The sequence below is a fragment of the Diceros bicornis genome, chromosome 18, assembly GCF_020826845.1.
Source record: "Diceros bicornis minor isolate mBicDic1 chromosome 18, mDicBic1.mat.cur, whole genome shotgun sequence".
Classification (NCBI taxonomy): Eukaryota; Metazoa; Chordata; class Mammalia; order Perissodactyla; family Rhinocerotidae; genus Diceros; species Diceros bicornis.
This window is the reverse complement of record NC_080757.1, coordinates 47,825,863-47,849,044: the sequence shown is the minus strand read 5'-3', so window position 1 is coordinate 47,849,044 and position 23,182 is coordinate 47,825,863. Positions and strand designations below refer to the sequence as shown.

Sequence of the window (23,182 nt, the reverse complement as noted above, 5' to 3'; positions counted from 1 at the left end):
TCTTACTGTCTTTCTCCTTGAAAGAGTGTTAGTCTTTATGAGCAAAAGTAGGAGCAGGACTTACTAAGGGGAAGCCAGGAAGCTTCTGATTCCAGAATTTGTTTTAAAAATAGATTTTATCTTTGATTTTCCTCTCTTCTCTTCCTGCTCTTATCCTCAGCGCTCCTCCTGCCCCCAAGCACACATACACTTATGTTAAAAGCATTTTAAATGCAGACCCTTCTGGGGAGGGGCGTGGCACAGATTGAAGCACTGCCCTTTGAGAAGACCCAGCGGGCTGCGTTCCTATTGTCATGGTTACGGGGCCCCTGGTGTCGTCGTCTACGTCCGTCGTCCCACCCCCACACCCCCCACCCCCGGCTCACCTCAGACCAGAGCCTTTCAGATTCTCTTCACACTCTTCTCCCTGAACCTGCCTCAGAATGAAAGAAGGACCTTCGGACGTGTGTCTTCTCAGCTTTGGAGCAGACTGCACTGTTCATTTGTACATTTCACCTGCCCCCTTAATTTAAAATCTGTTTCTCTCTCTTATGCATGTAGACAGGAGACCTACATCCCTGCTGGCCTGGGCTCTTTGGGGAACAGCCCAGAGCCATCATTAGCTTGCTGCAGACTCAGGCCTCTTTCCCCCATCCCAGGGGCCTCGATGATGATGACGCTGTGTGTGTTGTTTCACACTGAATCTGCGGGATCAGCTACAGCAGGGTGTCATCGTCCTGCTTCCTGACTCTGAGAAAAAGTCATTTTACTCCCTCCCTCCTTCTTTTTTCTCTTTCTGTCTCACTTTGTCTCCATCAAATTAGTTTTGCGCTTTGGAAGTTCACTGGGTGAAGAAATGCCTGCTGGCCCCAGGGTTTTCAGAGAGGTAGGGAGGAGAGTGGAACAGCTCACAAATGAAGACAGGACAGAAAGCGTTCATATTGTATGTTATTCCATATTATCATTTTCATGGAAGCATATGTGGCTTCTGGGACCTCAGGCTGGAAGGCTCCACACTGTTAGTGGAATTGGATAAAAAGGAGTTAAAGATATTGTAGATTTTCTTCATTGTGGATCAGCCTTTAGAACACAGCTTCCACTCATGGTGGGACCTGGGCGTCTGGAGATTTTAGAAGCTTCCAGGTGATTCTAATGTCCAGCTGCCTCTGAGAACTGCTGCTCTAGGGAACAGAGGCCTCCAGGAGAGTTGAGCACTTTGGGAGAGGTGATAGAAGAGACAGGCAACATCTAAGCCTCTTGTGAGAGCAATGCAGTTAATTAGGCAGAAAGGAGGGACAGAAATAACACACCCCAGCCTGTCTTTGGCCAAGTGAAATAGCTGTAGCTCCACTTAACCCTGCAGGGCCAGATTGGAAAGGAGACTCCAGTACTCCCGCCTCCCTGCTGCTACCCATGGGTCGATCGGCTGCCAAGCCTTAAAGACCACCAGCCACCCACAGCATTCACCAAGGTGATGCAAAATGTTCACAGGAATGCGCCATTTCTCCATTCTACTCACAACTAGTTCTTCTCGTCACTCCTGAGGAAAAGTAACATCAGGCCCATGTGTCTGCTTTCGTTTCTCAGCAGAAAGCATTGATGATATCAGTCGCTTGCCACGCGGTAGTTGAAGGGAGGTGTTTTCGAAAGCAAGCAGCGGGGCTGACCTCTCCGTCTCTGTGTGTTTTGTAGTACAAAATCGGACAGCTGTACATGATCAGCAAGCACAGCCACGAACAGAGCGACCGAGGAGAAGGGGTGGAGGTCGTCCAGAATGAGCCCTTCGAGGACCCTCACCACGGCAACGGGCAGTTCACCGAGAAGCGGGTGTATCTCAACAGGTAAGTCACGGCATGACGTGTCACTTGCGGGCTGTCTCCCACCTGGCCCCACGGCGTGACTCAGGTACAGGCAGTGTGTGGGATGGAAAGGCGACTGGAAAAGTCATTACATCTGCCCTCTGCATCCACCATTCTGGTTGCTTCCAAAAACAGAATCCCCTGCCTTCTGCAAAATAGTCCTCAACTGCATTTTCATTAGGAGGAGCTTTTATCTTACCTTTCCAACGCCTTGGGTGACATGTTAAGATGAAATCTGATCTTAAGGATCAAAGGACTCTGTCGTCTCCCTTGATCCAGTGTCAGCAGCAGGAAAGAGATGGCTTTGCCTGTAAGTGGTAGAGAAGTGCTGAGAGTAGCAGTGGGCCACTGGAGTCTTGACTTGGTAAGATTTACAGTTAGTGCCAATGACCACACAGGTGTCCGCAGAGGGAATTGACAAAACAAACGGTCACCTGTGACCAAAGTGATATGCAATGCCAAGGTGATTTCCATTTCTCAAGTGGACCGACCCATCCTTCCCAAGGTAGAGGTTGTCATCTCCCCTTTTGGAAGGGTAATTATAATTGAGGATTATAAACCAGCAGTAATCAGGACTACCATTTTTGTTTTCCAAAATATATTCTTTAATCGCTTGCGATTTTCTTATCACAAATGGCATAATTGATTATTGGGGCTTGTCTGATCTTCTCCCACCCTACAGCCCCCTGCAGCCCATTTTCTTCCCTTCGCTTCTTTTCTGGGTCAGAACATTTGTAGTCACATGCCATGTGGAATATATTTTATTGAAAGCAACTGTCTACTCCCGTGAACCAGAGCATCACCAGTCTGGTCTTTGCTATCATTTCCATGAATACTCTTTACCCTCACCTATGGCCTCTCCTAGAGCCCATATGTAATTATTCAGAAAGCATTTCCAACGTAATACCTGGACTGTGCCCCAGTTTATTCACTGATACTTGTGAATATGTATCCATTCTTAGTGATTTGACCATGGTCAGACGTCTCTGAGAGGAGCTGTATTTGGATTCCACCATTCTCACCTGGCCTCCACCCTCCGGCGGGCTGAAGTGGACTGTTCCTTTTTGATAGGAGAGTTTGGGTCCTATCACTAGAGTATATGGCAATCTCTCAGGCCGGCATCCTGACAGTGAAGGCTGTGGGCTGATTAAACAAACTTGTTTTAATCTGCCCAGGGATGCAGTACCGGGGAATTCCTGAGTCACGATGAAATGCAAATGAAATTGATCCCATTCATCTATTAGTAGCTGTGAATTCCCGGGATTTGGAACCAGTTCAGCCTCCAGCCAGCTGTTGATTTGCAGGAGTAGCTGAGCTCTGGGTCTAGCCTGGGGATGGCTTCCCTACAGAGACAGGTTTCTCAATATGCTCCTCTGGCATTCTTGTGCAGAGGGTGTAAATCAACTCTTGAGTAGGGATCACCTCTGCAGAGCAAAGAGAAGTGAAGGAGATGCAAGAAAATAGATACAAATCTATAGAAAATTCCATTTCTTGGCAGATGATTGCATTTTCCCAAGGTATTACCTGGGGAGTGTTTCCTATATACCAAATTCAAGAAAAATTGTAGAAAACTTTATAACTTTTCCTGAAACAGAACGAGACATGTCCAGCTGTCTCTGTCATGTCTGTTTTCTCTATCAAAATATATGCTATTTATTTTAAAGGAGAATAATAAACATTAGTAAGAGGGAAATTTGTTATAAATAGACTATCTGGACTTCCAGTAATAGTAACTAAAAAGATTAATGTGGACCCTCCCCCCACCATGTATGACAAACACAGGATGAAATATAACAATATAAAGCCGAGTTCAAAACAAGGAAAGGGAAATCCTCAGGTCCTGGAAATAAAGAAGAAGCTCAAATCAGAGTAGAAAGCACATGAGCTAGTGCTAGGGAAGCTAGGGAGCTAGTGCTAGGGAGGATGTCAGAACTGAGTGTAGACCCTGACATCTAGGGGCTGGGGGTGTCATGCCCATAAGGGGACAGGAAATGTGGCCCTGGCCCACACAACTGGGGAGTTAGAACTGAGCATTGTGAGAACAACATTGAAAGAACTACTAAAGGATGTACTTGAAATAAAAGGAAATTGAACCCAAGAAGGAGGAGGGGGCATATAGAAGTAGTAATAAACAAAGAAATCAGTAAGCATCTGGGCAAATCTAAATGAGTACAGAAGGTTTTAAAAATACTAATAATGGGGGCTGGCCTGGCAGCATAGCGGTTAAGTTCATGTGTTCTGCTTTGGCAGCCCGGGGTTTGTGGGTTTGGATCCTGGGTGTGGACCTACTCACCACTCATCAAGCCATGCTGAGGCAGTGTCCCACGTAGAAGAACTAGAAGGACCTACAACTAGGATAGACAACTAGGTACTGGGGCTTTGGGGAGAAAAAAGAAAAAGAGGAAGATTGGCAATAGATGTTAGCTCAGGGCCAATCTTCCTAAAAAAAAAATACTAATAATGAGTAATTTGGGGTATATTTGTGGAATTTAAATAATAACAGAAGATGAGAGGTTAGTAGTTATAGTAAAATAAAACATACTCTCAGTTGCTGCTATTGTTTAGGAAGAAGAAAGTGATGTTGATCAATTTAAAATTGTTTAAGGCAAGTGTGCATATTCAAAATATAAAGTTAACCTCTAAAGGAATAGTAAGGGCTGGCCCTGTGGCTTAGTGGTTAAGTCCACACTCTCCGCTGCTGGCGGCCCGGCTTCACATCCCGGGCGCGCACCAACGCACCGCTTCTCCGGCCATGCTGAGGCCGCGTCCCACATACAGCAACTAGAAGGATGTGCAGCTATGACATACAACTATCTACTGGGGCTTTGGGGGAAAATAAATAAATAAATAAAATTTAAAAAATAAAATAAAATAAAGGAATAGTAAAACAGTACATAACTTCCAAGAGAAAACTTGATCAATCCAGTAGATGGCAAAGGAAGAACAAAGAGAAGCCTACAAAAAGTATGGTAAATAGAAAATATAAATTTTGATGGTAAGATAAATCGAAATAGATCAGGGTCCCAATAAAGGTATGTGAGTTAAATCCTGAACTGGAACCTAGCTCAACAAATATATGGCAACGCTGACAAAATCGCAAGTAGCCTAAAGTTATAATGGGAGATTTTAACATACCTACTTAATAAACTGATGGATCAAATAGATAAACAATTTAGCAAACAGCGAAGATGTAAACAGCAGAATTACAAACTTGATCTAGTGGACATTAATAGACCCTAGAACCAACATGCTTTCAAACACACGTGAAAATGTACAAAAACTGACTACAAACTAGGCCAGCAATCAATCTCAACAAATACCAGAAAATCAATATCGTGTAGATCCTGTTGGCTGATTACAAAGCATTACAATAAGAAATTGATAACAACAACAACAAAAAATGAACTTTCTCATCATTTAGAAATATAAAAATTTCTAAATAACTTGAGGTTGAAAATGTCAGGTACTCACTTTCATGGCCACCTTTACAGCTAGAGATGGCCATATGACCTGGTTCCAGCCAATAAGACACAAGATTTTCCTCCTTGCTAAAAAGAGAAAGATGTACAAGAGGGGCATGATCTGCTTCTAAGAAATGGGGAGGAAATGGAGGGTGACCGCTGGGAAGGCAAGGAATATTGCCTACCACGTGAATCTTAATAGCAAAACTGAACAATAACAGTACAAAAAAGAAACTTATAGGCCAATCTCAGTTAAGAACATAGGTATGAAAATCCTATATAAAGCATTAGCAAATCAAATACCTCACAGAATAATAATAATAACAATAATAATAATAATAAATCATGACCTGATCAGATTTATCTCTCTTAACATCAATATGAGAATTCAACAAGATTGCTGGGTATAAAATTCATATACAAAAATCAGTAGCACTGCTTGTATAGCAGAAACAATAAATGGAAAATATAATTTTTTAAAATTCCATTTATAACAGAAAAAGAAACTTAAAGATACCTAGTAATAAATCCACAAGATATACAAAAATTTTTTTGGAGAAAAATATAAAACATTAATGGAGGACATTTTAAAAACCTGAGATAAATAGCAATATTCGTGGATGGGAAATGCTATATTATAAAGTTGCCATCAATTCCCAAATCATGTTTCATGCAAATCTAATTAAAATGCCAAGAGGGTTGTTTTTAAAATAGAATTTGAGACTATAATCCTAAAATTCTTAATTACTATAGCTTTATAAAGAGCCTTGATATCTGGTAGGGCAAGTCCCTCCTATTTATTCAACTCTTCCAAAATTGTTCATGTGAATTTTAGGATGAGAAACCCAAGTGATGTGAGGAATGACTAAAGAAATCAAGAACTTTTAACCTAGAAAAGCTAGACTTGGGGTGTATATGGTGTAATCAGGTGGGAGAAGAATTAGGCGTATGTATTCTTTAAGAATCAGAAGGACCAACTGGACCAAGACCAATGGGCGAGAATGGCAGGAGAAGGATTCAGGCTCAGTTTAAGGAAGAAATCTACGTATGCAAGCCTCCTGAGAATGCAGTTGGGTACCTTCTAGTCAATTACGCTGTCACTGGGGGTGCTTGAGCGTGAGTGGAACACCCACGTGTCAGGCTGTCCTCGAGCAGATTCAAACATCAATTAGGTGGCTAAACTGGACAACTTTTTAGATCCTTCAACTCTAATTTTCTATGCTCAAAGTATGTTTCAGACGTTATCCTGACTCTCCTCCAGCATACATAAGTGAGTAACCAATAAGGCACAGGAAAAAAAGTACTTTCAGTTCCCTTTGCACAAGTCTAAACTAGGTCCATCGTTTTATAAGGCCCAGTGGCCTAGCGGTTAAGTTCACGCGCTCCGCTTTGGCGGCCCGGGGTTTGCCAGTTCAGAACCCCGGCGCGGACTGACGCACCGCTTGTCAAGCCATGCTGTGGCCGTGTCTTATATAAAGTAGAGGAAGATGGGCACAGATGTTAGCCCAGGGCCAATCTTCTTCAGCAAAAAGAGGAAGATTGGCATCAGATGTTAGCCCAGGGCCAATCTTCCTTGGCAAAAAGAGGATTGACAACAGAGGTTAGCTCAGGGCTAATCTTCCTCACACACACACACACAAAATAAAATAAAAATAAAAAGCTCTTGGCATATTTGGAAGAATATGGGCACATGTCTTAGAACCAGGGAGATTATGGTTTAGTAAGAGAGAAAGAAAAAATTGATATGTGACAGAACTGTAAAATAATAAGATGAATTTCCACACTCATAAAAGAAAATTAAACCCATTACTTTGTAGTCACGAACTAGATCCATCTCAAGTTAACCCATGTCCTGCATCCACAGGTCATGGGACTGCCATGCTGGCAAGGCAGCTTCGTAATTGTAATTCATTAAATGGGTATTTACTGAAACCTACAATGTGCAACAAATTTTTTGAGTATTGGAGGGAATCCTTTAATAAGTAAGACATGGTCTTTGCCTTCTGATCAAAGTCGAGTCCTAGACTGACTGGTTCCAGCATTTGTGAGTCCATCTGTCCATCTTGTGAGTGGTGTCAGAGAGGAAAAATCTTTCCTCACCCCACTTATGGTCAGTGATTGGGGGCCTGCAAATTAACCTGAAACTGACAGATTAACAGGAGAAAAGTCATTTTCATTGACAGACGTATGTGAGAGCACCCAGAAAAATGTGACTCAAACGTGGGGTTAGAATTTGGGGCTTATATACAATTTTAATAGGGGAAAGGGACAGGGAAGTAAATGCACTTAGGGGAAAACAAATGACTTATGAAAAATAAATGAGGCCTTAGGAGAATGGATGGGAAATAATGTGATGGTTTTGTGACCATATCTGTTTAGGAGATTTCTCATCCTGGTGCTTACTTCTCGACTCTGGTGATAGGAGTCAGTTCTCTCTGGTTGTGAAACTCCGGGAGAGGGGATTTATGACAGTTGAATTCTTTCAGGAGGCTCTGCTTTTAGGCAGATAAGGGGAGTTCAGGAAAAGTCTCTTCCTGTAACTGTTGATTCTCAAATGTCTTCAGCTCCAAATAATCCTTGTGCCACCGTGGCATGATGTGGACCCCTTCCCTGGCCACAGGGAAGTGGGTGCTGAGATCTGGACCAGCAATAGCTAAGATGTTCCAGGGTTCATTTAATAATTTACGTGGAGAAATATTTTTGACCTGTGGACCTGAATTCAAGAGCTGGCAAGGTGAGCAGATTCTCTTCCTTACGTCAATCTATATGGGAAGCCAAATCTTATTCAGAAACTACTTTATCATTTATTACCCAAAGCAACTATTAGAGACACTGGAAATACTCAATGCCTGTGTAGTCAGGGCCTACTCTCTGAGTCTGTCTTGAGCAGAAAGGACATTTCATGGAAGGATGTTAGCAGCCCACAGAATTGTCTGGAGGCTTGAGTATGGACAGCTATCAGGGCAGCTCCAAGAGGCCAAGAGCAGCAATGATGACAATCATCTTTAAGTAGAACCATACGGTTTCATTCCACCATCACCACCACGGCTGCCATGGGTAGGTCTGAGTTGTCCATTTTTTCTGTCATTTGTTCCAAAATCCCGAACATAGGCATCCCATTGAGTTCCCAGTCCCAGCTGAGCTACTAGTGGATGGGGAGGGGAACTTCTAAACTGTTTTCCAGAGTGGCTGCACCATTTTACATTCCCAACAGCAACGTATGAGGGTTCCAATTTCTCTACATAATCATCGACACTTGTTATTGTCTGTCTTTTTGATTATAGCCATCCTAGTGGATGTGAAGTGGTATCTCGTTGTGGTTTTGACTGGCACTTTCCTAATGACTAATGATGTTGAGTGTCGTTTTGTGTGTTCGTTGGCCATTTGTGTCTTCTTTGGAGACATGTCTATTGAAATCCTTTGCCCATTTTTAAATTGGGTATAATGTCTTTTTAAAATGCCATTCATCCTTTTATTACTTGCCTCTCGTCTCCCAGGGATTATGGGTTGCTCCATCCTCCGGCCCCTCCTACAGCGTCTGATATACTGTTGGGCGCACAGTACATTTTGGCGGTTGCCTAATACATTTAGGACATTACATTAGTACTGGTACATTAGTACATTTGGTGGTTGTCCTTGGGCCTTCGATCCAGTTCACTTAACCAAATAAGTGGTATTTCTTGGTTTCTCTTCAAGAACTCTGGTTTCAACTGGCACCCGGGGAAAGAAGGCAAGATACTAATCAAACTGGAACAGTGATTCTAAATAAAACCTGCCACCCAGAATCATATGAGAGTGGGGCTTTTCTTTGACCCCTTTCATTTTCACTTCATCTGTAGCATCTCTGCAAGCCCTCCCCACTGGAGCCCATGAGGGGAGGGAATCAAGGGGTGAGGGTGGAGGGTTATTGGAGAAAAGATGGAGCCTATTTTTAGGCTTGTTTTTCAGTCATGAAGTGTCATGTTCTTCCTCACCACGGCTATTGGATTAATTAGGCTGTGCTGGCAGCTGCCAGTCAGGGAGGGTTGCCAGCTTCTAACGGTGATTCTGCCTAATGCCTAAGTCGATTTGCACGGAGAGAACAACATTTCTCCTGCTACGTGGCTCTTGCCTTCCAGGGCCACCTATCCTGGCCTCCGGTGGCTCTGAGTAGGAGAGGGTACAGCTTCCCTAAGCCATGAATCCTGTTTAACTGGACAAGAAAAGCCACCAGCTGGTCACTTTACCTGCCAGCTCATTGGTAGAGCCTTGTTGCCATGACTTGGGTCTCTCACATTTCCTCTTCTCCCAGCTCTCCCAGGTCTGCCGAGCAAATTAACCCCATTTCCCAAATCTTGCCCAAAGAGCTCAGTGCCCAGAGCTTGTGTGGCTTTGGGAGAGCCCACTGCCCAGGCAACAGGTCATAGAGAAAGTGTCAGAGTCAGAGATTCTGACCTAAGAGCTTATTTCCATGCTATTTTGAAAGAATCGTCAGGGTCATTTATTGACTTCTGAATATCCAGAGACAATCTTCATTCATTCAGGAAATATTTATTGAGCACCTGCTAAGTGCCAGGCACCATTCTAGGTGCTGGGCATGCAGCAGTGAGCAGAACAAAGATCCCTGTCCTGGTGGGACTTGCATTCTAGTCAGGAGTGACAGATGGTGCACAATAGCCATACTGTATAAGAACATTATATCGTTTAGAATATTTAGTCTTATATAGTCTATATAATTATATATTCAATATATAAATGTTTAATATAATATTAAATAAATTTAATTCATTAATAAATAGTATTTTTCATATATACTGGAAAAAGTAGAGCATGTAAGGGACTCTTCCCAGTATACCTTTCAGTCCATGCTTTTCTATTCTGTCCCCATCTTAATCCTTAAAAACATGCCAGGGGTTCTCATGCTGCCAGGTCCCCCTCCCTTCTACCCTTATGGGCAATCTCAGGAACAGACCGTTTAGGCCCGGTTGGGATCTTAGAGATCATCCAGTCGAGCATTTGCCACCTTGGTTTTGCCGCACTCCTGACTGATGATGTTGACACGTGTGGCTGCCCCCCTGAGTGCCAGCCGTGTCACCCTAATGCTATCCAAGCAGAGCCTTCCAAGAACCTGGACAAGGCGGGCCTTTTTCCCAGAATCCCAGCACAAACTGTCCTGTTAAGTAGGGAGAGTGGTGGTGGTGTCCAAGTTCAAGGAACTCCCCGTGGGTGAAGCCCTGGCAGCCCTGCCTCTCATGGGTGATGGCTCTAGTTGGGAACTCTGCTCATTTCTTTGCTGTCATATAAAGAATTACATTAAGAGCAGAACTAAAAGAAGTTTCAATTTAAAAGTAAGAAACCAAATGTTTTGAAAAGTATATCTTTAGGAGGCATTGATAAAGCCGTTTGGGGAACCGTATCATTGCACCTCGGCACGTTTCCCGATTCTGGAAAGGCTTTAGAGTTCTGTCCGTCTTTCTCCGCAGTGTTTCTAAAGATGGGCCATTGGGAGGTTTGGTCCTGGCTTGTGGATCAAGAGGACATGATGCAAACCGTGCCTTCTTTCTAGAAGAGAGGTTCTTACTTGACACCTGGTAGTGAGTTTGAGTGACAGACTTCTCCTTAGAATTGTAGGCTGTGTGACAGTATACATCATGAAAGTGACAGCAACAGTAGGGACTAATTTAATTCCATTTTCCTTGCAGCCCTGATAAATCATTGCTGCAGGGAAAAATGAATTTTACTTTCTCAGACGGAAACGATTTGAATAATGATGTGCTCTGAGGGAATCGGGGGCTGAGAGAAGGTCTGTTAGTGGGCTTAAAAATATTTAAATAGCATATCATGAAACTTGTTGCAAATGCCTCCTGCCCCTGGCCTGGTAAATGACTTATACTAGAAGGGCCTCCTTCCCAGACTAATTAGAAGAGTTGCATAAAATTGTATAGGCCAAATGACTGTGTTTTTTAGAGCATCTCATTGGAAAAGGTAATTGATTATAGTGCTGTGTTTCCTGCATGAGCTGGTGGATGAAACAGTTAAAATAAAGATTCTGGAATCTGGAGTCCTGACCATTTACAAATAGGAAAATTCTCAACATGAATGGAAAATTGCCAATGATTTTCATCTTCCTTCCAGAAAATGATTGTTGCTTAGGAATGTGGTTCTGCTGGGAGGCTTTTTTAATGATATAGGGAATGAATTATGGATGGAGGAGCACTTGGGCCCCAGAGTGTTGTGCATGAGGAGCCTAGTGAGGGGAAGTGTAGAGGGAACATCTCCCCCCAAGAGGACAGTGGAGAATGGGCCCTAATGCTTGCAGGGAGACGTAGGTACTTTGTCTAAGTAGAACAATGCCTACCTTACTTTGAGGAGAGTCTACAATCCCATTTTCAGTCCATCAAAAGCACAAGAAAACCACTTGCCTGTGAATAGAATCCACATCTTCCTACACTACCCGTGGGCATGTCACTCTGGGGTGTGGGGGCTGACAGGAGGGAACCCAGGGGAAGTTTTGCTTGTGACCATTTCCTACAGGCAAGCCCACTGTGATTTTCCCACTCTCGACGTCAAACCCAGTTGCACTCCAGCTTCAGTGACTGAAGGAATAAATCATAGGCAAAAGCTGTAAAAACCCCTGTCAGGAAGCAACCCCTTCCTTTGGAGCGGTGTGAGCGTAAGGTAAATGAGCAGTTACTGCAGGCATGGTTTATAGGAGTGAGAGATTCTCACTAGAGCAGCAAGAAGAATGGTTACGTGAGTTAGAGAACTGCTCCGGCTCGCTCCCCACAGCCCACCTGAGAGCGGTGGCCTTCGTCTGACACTCAGCCAGCTTCGGGGGAGCTTTGATTTCCCATTTGTTTTAGGCCTGATAAACAGCCCAGAGCTTTGGGTAGGTCCGGCCAGCCATTGAAAATACTATTTGTCTTTTAAACAGCAGGGCCTGGATCCTGTCAGAAATAAGAGAAACAATTTGAGAAGACATATAAGATAACACAGTATTTTACTGGCTGTGGTTGTCATTTCAATTACACATCCAAGAGGGGTTGGGGATTTGGGGTTCTATTAGCTTGATGTCCCCCCTTTCCTAGTTTTCTCGGCTTGGAATTCAGAACTGCCTCTTGGTATTCTTTATGGCAACATGCAGCCCTCAGGAGCGCAGAGTCTGCGTCATCTCTCCGGGTCTGATGTACTGCTAGACATCCGCATCCCAGACACTGAGCTGGAGGCGCCAAAATAGGAAAGAACAAAATGGTAGTATCTGGAAAGACAGAAAACCCCAGGGTATAGTGCTGGGGGGAAATAAAATCATGCAGACATGTTTAAGGAATATATAATACTATGCATTTAAATAATATTTAAGGAATTCTTTGTGCCTGCGCTATGCTGTAGAGTTTACTTCTGAAGGAAAACAAAACCAAACTTAATTAGTCCTTGGTTTACAAAGATCTTGGGACATCTGCCCTTGGGTTTTCCTTGTTTTGAGAATTTGTTTTCTACAATTGCCTGCCTGGGTCCCTGCTTCAGAGGAATGGCTCTGTCACTGTGCTAGTTTCCTAGAGCTGCCAAAAACTGGGCAGCTTAAAACAACACAAATTTATCCTCTCACAGTTCTGGAGACCCTAAGCCTGAAATCAAGGTGCTGGCATTGTTGGTTCCTTCTGGGGGCTCTGAGGGGAACCTGTTCTGTGCCTCTCTCCTAGCTTCTGGTGTCTGCGGCAATCCTTGGTGTTCCTTGGCTTGTAGCTGCATCACTGCAGTCTCTGCCTCCATCTTCACGTGGCCATCTCCCCTCTGTCTCTGTATCTCAAATCTCCCTCTCCTTCTCTTATAAGGATACCAGTCATTGGAGTTAGGGCCCACCCTAGGGTGATTTCATCTTGAGATCCTTAACTTAATTATATCTACGAAACCCCTACTTTCAAATAAGGTTACATTCAGAAGTATTGGGGGTTAGGACGTGAATATATCTTTAGGGGGGACATAAGTCAACCAACTACAGTCATCAGGGGGCTGTATTTTGTTCCTCTTCATGTATCTAAAGTTGCTACTCTCTGTTGCTGTAGTCCTTTTTCAAAACATCGCTCAGATGGACTGTTAAGCTGGCTCCTGGCTCTAACTAACATTTACCTCTGTCCCCCCAATATTCGGGCTTAAACATCCCTTCATACCACTTCTGCCATGTCACTCCTAGGAGACCAAGGCCAGGCTGGCCAAACCCTCCAAACAAGACACTTCCAGGCACTGAATTTTCGTGTCCTTGCAAATTCAAATCAAAGAGGACAGGCTTATAACCCTATGAGGTTCCCTACGCCAAGTTGTAACCTTCTACCTTCACACATTTTAAGACCACATCAATATGCACGGAAACAATTAACTATGGTAAAGATCAGAGAGACGGGGAAGGGCTGGCTGTGGAGAGAAGAGACAGATGCCTCAGAACTGATTTCTCTAGCAGTCAGTTTATCCAGAAAGATATGGTAGCACAACAAGGCTCTGGACAGACACTAATTGTCTTTTTTTTTTTCCTTTCTTTCTTTTCTCTTAGCAAACTGCCTAGTTGGGCTAGAGCTGTCGTTCCCAAAATATTTTATGTTACAGAGAAGGCTTGGAACTATTATCCCTACACGATTACAGGTAAGTCTTTCATACAACTGGTATGTCATATGTAGCAATGCAAGACATGGCAGCAATCAGATTTCACTGATTTAGGGTGAATTTTCCAAGCAGGGACTTATGTGAGCCCTGTAATATCTCCCAAAACCCTTTGCCTTCATACTTTTAGGTCAACGCTCTTCCTAGCAGGGGATGGTGGGAGTTAAGCTAAACCATTCCATTTTCCTTCCTAAAGCGATGGTAGTAAATAGCATGCGGAGGAGGAAAGTGAAGCTCTTTTTAGTGACATTTCTATGGGTTTCATTATCCTTATTTCTCCCTGTTTCCTCAATAATCCCAAAGTAATTTTGGGGTGTGGTTTGTTTATAAGCAAATTGTTTATTTTGACTTGTTTGTTTTACAGCACTACCCCACCCCCCCAAAAAAAAAAACTTGACTGTAATTTATGTAAAAGGTTCTGTTGGGTCTCTCTGCCCCAAACTACTTCCTTTGCAATTGGACAGTATGAAAATCTTTAAGATCATTTTCCCTCTCGCTTATAATAGAGTGATAATAACCCCTGTGCTGATACTGAACTAGAAACTGTGGCCAAAAAATTTAGAAGGTTTGGTTCCTACCCCCGAACATACAAAAATTCAAGATCCCACTTGAATATCATCATAACAAGCTCTTCTTATTGGCTATAAAAGCAGCTTTTCAACTTAAAAGATTTCCTTTGTGGTTAATGAAATGCTCTACTGGAATTATTAGTCTTTAATTCTGCTTTTATAATGCTAACTCTTTGGTTTTTAATTACCCACAAACCTATAGGCTAATTGAATCTTGTCTTACAGTCCTTATCTGCCCAACCACAGAAGTATCATATGAAAGAGTCTTAAGAGAAAACATGGAGACATTCAGTATTTATGAAAATTAAATTTTGGAAGGTTTCTTTACCACATTTTTAATAATTATAATTCATAAGTATTTGTTAGTTCTGTGGTTTTATATTGCATATAAGCATGGTCTAAATTATCAATTTTGTCTCTCTTTTTTCTTTTCCCTCTTGTCCACATGAACATCTGGGACCAGAATACACAGTAAGTTTTATTTAATCATTTTAAAATATTCAGCCTAAGATCAATGGAGTAATTGGAGCTTCCGTTGTACGTCTCATCTTATCAATGTAATCAAAAAAATAGAGGAATAATTCAGAATCAGAAATATTTAAATGTAGGCTATTACATAGTTATATATAATGCAATAACTTGAATGTTCTCATTTGTTCAAGAATATGAATGTTAATTTAAAATGCCTTGATAGTCACTTTACATAATTAACTTTTGCTTGTAATTTTAAATAGCCTGACTGCTCTACTTGTGATAGTTCACTGTAATAGAAGAACAGTTTCTAGAAACATGATATGAAAAAGATGATGGTAGTTATGGATGGAAGGTGGGGCTTATACTTACAGGTTGTGGCCTGATCTCTTATTGGAAAACCTTGAAACTGGAAAGACGTATACTCAGAGCTCTGGATTGGACAGTCTTGGTGTCTTGATAAAAACCCTTTAATTTCTTCCTATCCTCAGAGCCTCTAGAGTCATTACTTACACTAAAAAAAAGGGACCCTATAATATCATTGTGTTGTAGTATTTTCATTTGGATTGTTTTCCCCAACGGCCAATGAGTCAAGCTGTCATAACAAGAAAATTGTTAACTGAGCTGTGATGGAGTTGAGTTTTTGGTCTTAATCAAGCAGTCAAAGGAAAGAGAGAGATGGTGAGAGATACGTGGAGGAAAATGATTCATCATGTCCTTGGCATGAGCATGGTACCTTGCACATAGTAGATGCACCATCAGTAGTTATTGAATGACAGAATGAATGCATGAATCACAGGTAGATACATCGTCCCAACAGATACAGTGGAAGTGTCATGGGCTTTGGAGTCGGATAGGCCTGGGTGTCCTCTGGCTCTGCCACTTACTGGCTGAAGTTCTTAAGTGAGTGACCCTCAATTGCCAGTTCTTGAATTCATGCTGGTCCTTGAGTACATTCACACCTGTCCTTTGCAAAATAAAAAAAAATGGAATAATATTCAAAATTTTTCATAGAATTTAATTTATTCCACTTGAAGGACTATTGGGTAATTATATCCTTCATTCTTGGATATTAAAATGTCTTTTCTTGGGGCCAGCCTGGTGTGTAGTGGTTAAGTTTGGCACACTCCACATCAGTGGCCCGGGTTCAGGGGTTCGGATCCTGGGTACGGACCTACCCCACTTGTCAAGCCATGCTGTGGCGGTGACCCACGTACAAAATAGAGGAAGATGGGCACAGATGTTAGCTCAGGGCCACTCTTCCTCAAGCAAAAAGAGGAAGATTGGCAACAGGTGTTAGCCAAAAAAAGTCTTTTCTTTTATGAAATGATAGGAGCATACATAGCATTTTTCCCCAGGGTCTCTAACTTCAAAAAAAGGCAATTCTCTGCCAAAATACAAATTTTACATTTTAGAAGTTAGGGGAACACTGCTCTAGAACAAGCAGCTTAACGTCTCTGAACCTAAGTTTCTTGATCTCTAAAATTGAGATAATCCCTCTTTCATAGAGCTATTAGTAGAAGGATTCAATGATCTAATGCTGGGGTCTGAAGACTTTTTCTATAAAGGATCTTATAGTAAATATTTTCCTTATTATGGTCCAAACAGTCTCTGTCACTGTGAAAGTAGCCTTGGAGACTATGTAAAGATATTGGCATGGTCATATTTGCCCAGACAGCAGGCCAAACTTGGCCCCCAGGCTATAGTTTGTCAACTCCTGATCTAATATATAGAAAGCTGTCAGTACTTTGCCTGTACATAGCGGGCAATTAAATGGTTCCCCACCAACATTCCCTACCCTCCAGCCCCCCTGCCCAGTTCCATTGCTTCTAGCAATTGCACAGTCTTCAAGAGGAAGACTTTGGAATCTTCTGAATCCTGCCTCATTAACAGTTGTGCAAAGTACTTCCCTTTAAGCCTCCATTTCTCATCTGTAAGTGGGGAAAATGTAATAACTGTCTCATAAGGGTGATGTGAAGATTATATTAAATAATCTACGTGAAATCTTAGCCTATTGCTTGGTGCATGGTAAATATTCGATAAATGTTCATTGTTATTTATTGTGCAATGCTGAACGCTGCTGTCATTAAAATGGAAGTTCTATGGGCAAATAAATGGGAATATATCTTAGTACCCTTCGAAGCAGACTGGGGTCCACTTATTAGACTGGAAGGTACTAATTGTCTGGGATATTATTTGATTTTATTGATATCTGATGCTATCCCACTTCCCGCTTCTCCAAAAGCTTGTGCATGGACTTTTCCTTTCAAATGTAATCAATAGTTACAGGGACAAGAGAATTTTGTCCCCATAACTATGCAAAGGCAGTTATTTGCCTGGTGAGGCTTAGAATTAGGTCACCTTGAGTTGACCCAAAACTGATGGCCTTTATTCTCCATAACCTCATGACAGGACCATGAAATGTGAGGGTGATTAACAGAGAGATGAAGTCTGAAAGTGATAGTGATATTGTGTTCATTTTTTAAGAATATGTATTAAAGTACTAAGGGTTTGAAAACAGAATGAAAACCAAGGTTCCTGACAAAGCCCTCCCCATGGGGATGCACATCCTAAGGCAGTCCTCCCATGGAAGCCTTTCCCGCCAGCCTCCATTGCAATAGTCCACTCTTATCCATGGGGGATACGTGGATATCCTCCTGTGGATACCTGAAACCATGGATAGTACCAAACCCTATATATCCTATGTTTTTTTTCATGCATACATACTTGAAGTGAAACAGTAAAACTAGCACGAATTTCTTTTTCCTTCTTCACAATTTCACAGATAGAAGATTTGTTCTTACCAACCTCAGCATACGATTCTTTTTCTTTCCTTATTAAGTTGAGAACTTTCACATTTTCACTTAAAGGAAGCACCTTACGGCTTCTCTTTGGCATATCTGAATTGGCAACATCACTACTCTTGCACTTTGGGGCCATTATTAAGTAAAATAAGGGTTATTTGACACAAGCACTGGGATACTGACACATCAATCTGATAACCGATGGCTACTAAGTGACTGACGGCGGGGTAGTGTATACAGCGTGGATCCACTGGACAAAGGGATGATTCACGTCCAGGGCGGGATGAAGTGGGATTTCATCATGCTACTCAGAATGGTGTGCAATTTAAAACTTATGAATTGTTTATTTCTGGAAATTTCCATATAGTATTTTTGGACTTTGGTTGACTGTGGCTAACTGAAACCAAGGAAAGCGAAAACGCGGATAAGGGGGGAACTACTGTACCGTGACCCTCCATCTCCTGTGCTGAGTCTGTGTACATGGAGGATTTCTGAGGGACTTGTGGCCTTTACTTCTGCCCAGCCTCTGCCCCCCAGTTCTCTTGAGGTTCTAATCATACAGTTCAGACTTTCAAAGGGACACAGATTATCTTACTTCTGTTTGAGAAAATTTAAGGACAAAACATAAAGTTAGTTATGGTTGTATAGTCTCACACTCACTCCTTTCTGTTTGACTCTACGTATTACTTGATATCTTCTAAGCCCTCATTTTTGGGGGTCAATTCCTCCCTAATCCAATCCTTGGGATAGTTTCCTTGGGCTGCCATAACAAAATACCACAAATTGGGTGGCTTAAAACAGCATTAATTTCTTGTCTTATAGTTCTGGAGGCTGGAAGACTGAATCAAGTTCTCAGCAGGGTCATGCTCCCTCTGATACCTGTAGGGGAGGAATCCTTCTTTGCTTCTTTTTAGCTTCTGGTGGCCCAGGCATTCCTTGGCTTGTGGCAGCATAACTGCAATCTCTGCCTCTGTTTTCACATAGTTGACTTCCCTCTGTGTGTCTCTATGTCTTCACGTGGCATCCTCATCACTGTGTCTCTCTCCTCTTCTTGTAAGGACACGAGTCATTGGATTAAGGACCCACCCTACTCCAGTATGACCTCGTCTTAACTTAACTAATTACATCTGCAACAACCCTAATTCCAAATAAGACCAATTCTGAGGAACTGGGGTTAGGACATCAACATATATTTGTGGGGGGACACAATTCAACTCATAACACGATCTTTCAATTTAGATTAACAGTCATTTATTAAGCACCAACAATGTGTAAAACATCATATAGAAGGCATCACTGTGGGCCGGCTCCGTGGCTTAGCGGTTAAGTGCGCACAGCTCCGCTACTGGCGGCCCAGGTTCGGATCCCGGGTGTGCACCGACGCACCGCTTCTCTGGCCATGCTGAAGCCGCGTCCCACATACAGCAACTAGAAGGATGTGCAGCTATGACATACAACTATCTACTGGGGCTTTGGGGGGAAAAAATAAATAAATAAAAATCTTAAGAAAAAAAAAAAGGCATCACTGAGCAATAACCTCTGCCCTTTGGGGAGTCACAGTCTGGTGGGAAATAGCTAAACATTCCAGTCAAAGCCTGGGAGTCATCAGCAAGTCATGGGATTTTCTGGAGGTAAGAGGAGACAAGCCATCACTCAGCCCAGGGTACAGGCTGGCACCAGACCTGCCCACTGAGCTAGATGACTTCTGAGCTGGGCTGACAGCAGACATTCGGACCAGAGGGCAGAATGAATGGCACTGGTGAATCCAGCCAGACAAGCAATTGCAATGTGAAAGGAAGGGCCCTGGTCTCTGGATTGGGGCCTTGAGCTTCAGAGATAGGGCTATAGTCTTCCAGGAGGGGGACAGGCAAGAACAGGACACAGCCATCTTACATGGGTGACTTGATTATGAGATGCTGGGGTGATAAAGTTGCCAGCTTTAGCAAGTAAAAATACAGACTATCCTGTTAAGTTTGAATTTTCAGATTAATACCGAATAGTTTTTAGTATAAGTATGTCCCAAATATTGCCTGGAATATACTTATACTAAAAGATTGTTATTCCTTTATTTTATCTCTATGGGGAGAGGGGTGGCAGTGGGGCAGAACTGATCTCAGAGACTAAGGTACAAAAATCAGGTTATTAGAACAGGGCACATTGGTGGGCCAAGGGAAAGGGAGGACAGAGAACTGTATAACTCGGGAGTCTGTCCTGCAGTTGACATGCCATGTTAACACTAAAGCCAATCAAATGACCTGTCAGAGCAACTTAAGTGCTTCCTGCCTCAGGATTGGCTCAGGAAGTGAAACGGATTGAAGGGAGCAGAGTCGGGGAAAATTAAGTGAGAGCAGTTGAATACATAATTGTCAGTATTTCAAGGAAGACCTGTGCTAAGTGTTATAGTTGAAGGGCAAACAGATAGTTGTGGAAAGGGGAGAGAAATTCTGCCTGGGAGAAATATGGGAAGATTTCTTGGAGAAGGTGAGATTTGAGCTGGACCTTAGGGTTAGTAGAACTCCCACCTGCAGACACCTGCTCTGTCGTAGTCTGCTCGGGCTGCATAACAAAACACCATAAAGTGGATGGCTTAAGCAACAGACATTTATTTCTCACAGTTCTGGAGGCTGGGAAGTCCAAGATTAAGGTATCAGCTGATTCAGTTCCTGGTGAAGACCCTCTTCCTGGTGTGCTGACAGCTGTCTTCTTGCTGTGTCTTCACATGGCAGGGAGAAAGAGAAAAAGCAAGCTGTCTGGTCTCTTCTTAAAAGGGCACTAAATCCCATCATGAGGGCCCCACCCTCATGACCTCATCTCAACCTAATTACCTCCCAGAGGCCCCACCTCCATATACTATCACATTGGGAGTTAGGGCTTCAACAAATGAATTTGGGGAGGAGGGAGGCAATTCAGTCCATAGCATGCTCATTCCAGCCCAGTGGGCAAGTGACGTTGCTGGATCTTGGCCGCCTGGACACATGGAGGCCAGGTCATGGCAGCTTTGGATATTAGGGCAGGTCTGGATTTAATTCTCTAAAAGGAAGCAACATTTTTTCCCAGCCAGTCCACTTTTATTTTCCATCCCGAATATAGCACAGCTTTTCTTTCCATGTCTCCAGTGACTGCGAGATCTGGGTTTTTCTCTCTCTGGCTGCAGGTGCGCCCGTTCAGGCTCGCAGCGTTCCTTGTGAAGCTACCTCCCTCCACTTGACGTGGACTCAGCCGTGTTCTCACGCTCTCTGCCCACGACAGCCCAGGCAGAGGACCCTCCTCTTCTCTCTGACTGCAGGGTCTGCTCCCAGGATTTAGGACAGATGCTTTCAATTGTCTTCATCGTTTTTTCCTATTTTAAATGCTTTTTTATTGGCCTCTTTATCCTCCAATCCTTTAATCCTATATACCTCTTCTTGATGTTATTTCAAGCCCCATATCCCCTGTTTTTGCCCAAAAGCAAAACTTTCCCAATGCCAGACTTCAACTGGGGTCACCACGCCCTACCCTCCCTACCCTCCAGGGAGACAGAGGAGTTCTCGATACTCCAGACAGGTGTCTCTTCTCGTAGGATTAGCCCAGAGCAATGTATGTCTATTCCTTGGGTCCCCTAGGTCTTGTATCTGACTGTCCAGCCTATTACGGAGACCTCATGCTGCCCTCATTTGTGACAAGACCCAGCCAAAAGAATCCTAAACTTTCTGTTTAGGATCATCTAGGGCTTCAACATTATCACAGTTATCAAGACGTAAAAACTTTTTCATCACTGAGTGACTCTGTGTGTTTGGGATTATGTGGAAACGCCATTTGCCCAGGAAGTGGAAAAAATATCTTTAGCTTGGTTATAGGAAAAATCTTAATTATACAATAAACAAAGAACAACAGGATGACAATTTTCCAGAGAACAGACCATCTAACCAGTTCTTCAAAACCTGCTGGTTCTTCTGAATTTTGTAAAGTCACAAAGGAAGGTGCCCGAGGAGACTGGCTGCCTTCCAAAATCGCAGATTTTGTTTTTCTAGGGCTAAAAAACGGCTACACTGGAGTACGAACATAATTCAGCAGCATCCATTCAGCCTCGGTAGTAATGAAGGGGAAAAAAAGAATTTTCTTCTCATTCGTAAGAATTTGAATACTTAAGCTATGGTAAGCCTATAGCAGTGACCTAGAATGTGCTGTGACCATCGCACTCCACCAAAACATCTTTTAATAAGAAGAGGCAGAGGGGGACTTCATCAGATTAAAGAGCTTCTACAAGGCAAATGAAACCAGGATCAAAATGAATAGGGAACCCATCAGCTGGGAAAAAATATTTGCAAACCATATATCTGACAAGGGATTAATCTCCATAATATATAAAGAACTCACACAACTGAATGACAAAAAAACAAACAACCTGATCAAAAAATGGGCAGAGGAAATGAACAGACACTTCTCCAAAGAAGATATACAGATGGTCAATAGGCACATGAAAAGATACTCAACACCACTAATCATCAGGGAAATGCAAATCAAAACCATACTAAGATATCACCTTACACCCATTAGAATGGCTATAATCACCAAGACAAAAAATAACAAATGCTGGAGAAGCTGTGGAGAAATGGGAACCCTAATCCACAGCTGGTGGGAATGCAAACTGGTGCAGCCTCTGTGGAAAACAGTATGGAGCTTCCTCAAAAAATTAAAAATAGAAATACCTTATGATCCAGCTATCACGCTACTGGGTATCTACCCAATGAACCTGAAATCAACCATCCAAAGAGGCTTATGCACCCCTATGTTCACCGCAGCATTATTCACTATAGCCAAGACATGGAAGCAACACAAGTGTCCCTCCACTGATGACTGGATAAAGAAGATGTGGTATATATATACCATGGAATACTACTCAGCCATAAAAAAAAGACAAAATCGTCCCATTTGCAACAACATGGATGGACCTGGGGGGTATTTTGTTTTTTTTTTTTTGGTGAGGAGATCAGCCCTGTGCTAACATCTGCCAATCCTCCTCATTTTGCTGAGGAAGACTGGCCCTGGGCTAACATCCGTGCCCATCTTCCTCCACTTTCTATGGGACGCCGCCACAGCATGGCTTGCCAAGCAGTGCGTCAGTGCGCGCCCAGGATCCCAACCGGCGAACCCCGGGCCGCTGCAGCAGATCGCACGCACCCAACCACTTGCACCACCGGGCCGGCCCCTGGAGGGTGTTATGTTAAGCGAAATAAGCCAGATAGAGAAAGACAAACAGTGCATAATTTCACTCATATGTGGAAGATAAACCAACACACGGACAGATAGAATGTTTGGTGGTTACCAGAGGCTAGGGGGGTGGGGGGTGGACACAAGTGGTGGAGGGATGCACTTATATGGTGACTGATAAACGATAACGTACAACAAAAATTTCACAATAAAAAAAA

The 23,182-nt window shown here is 42.9% G+C and overlaps 1 protein-coding gene across 1 annotated transcript in view; it reads left to right on the top strand.

The window, feature by feature from the left end:
- PITPNC1 (phosphatidylinositol transfer protein cytoplasmic 1) overlaps positions 1 to 23,182 on the top strand; it is a 237,507-nt gene that overhangs the window by 116,434 nt on the left and 97,891 nt on the right. The window contains exons 2-4 of the mRNA XM_058561399.1: positions 1,672 to 1,820; positions 13,824 to 13,912; positions 14,963 to 14,970. Coding sequence (XP_058417382.1) covers positions 1,672 to 1,820; positions 13,824 to 13,912; positions 14,963 to 14,970 — 246 coding nt within the window. The remainder of the gene's footprint in view (positions 1 to 1,671; positions 1,821 to 13,823; positions 13,913 to 14,962; positions 14,971 to 23,182) is intronic.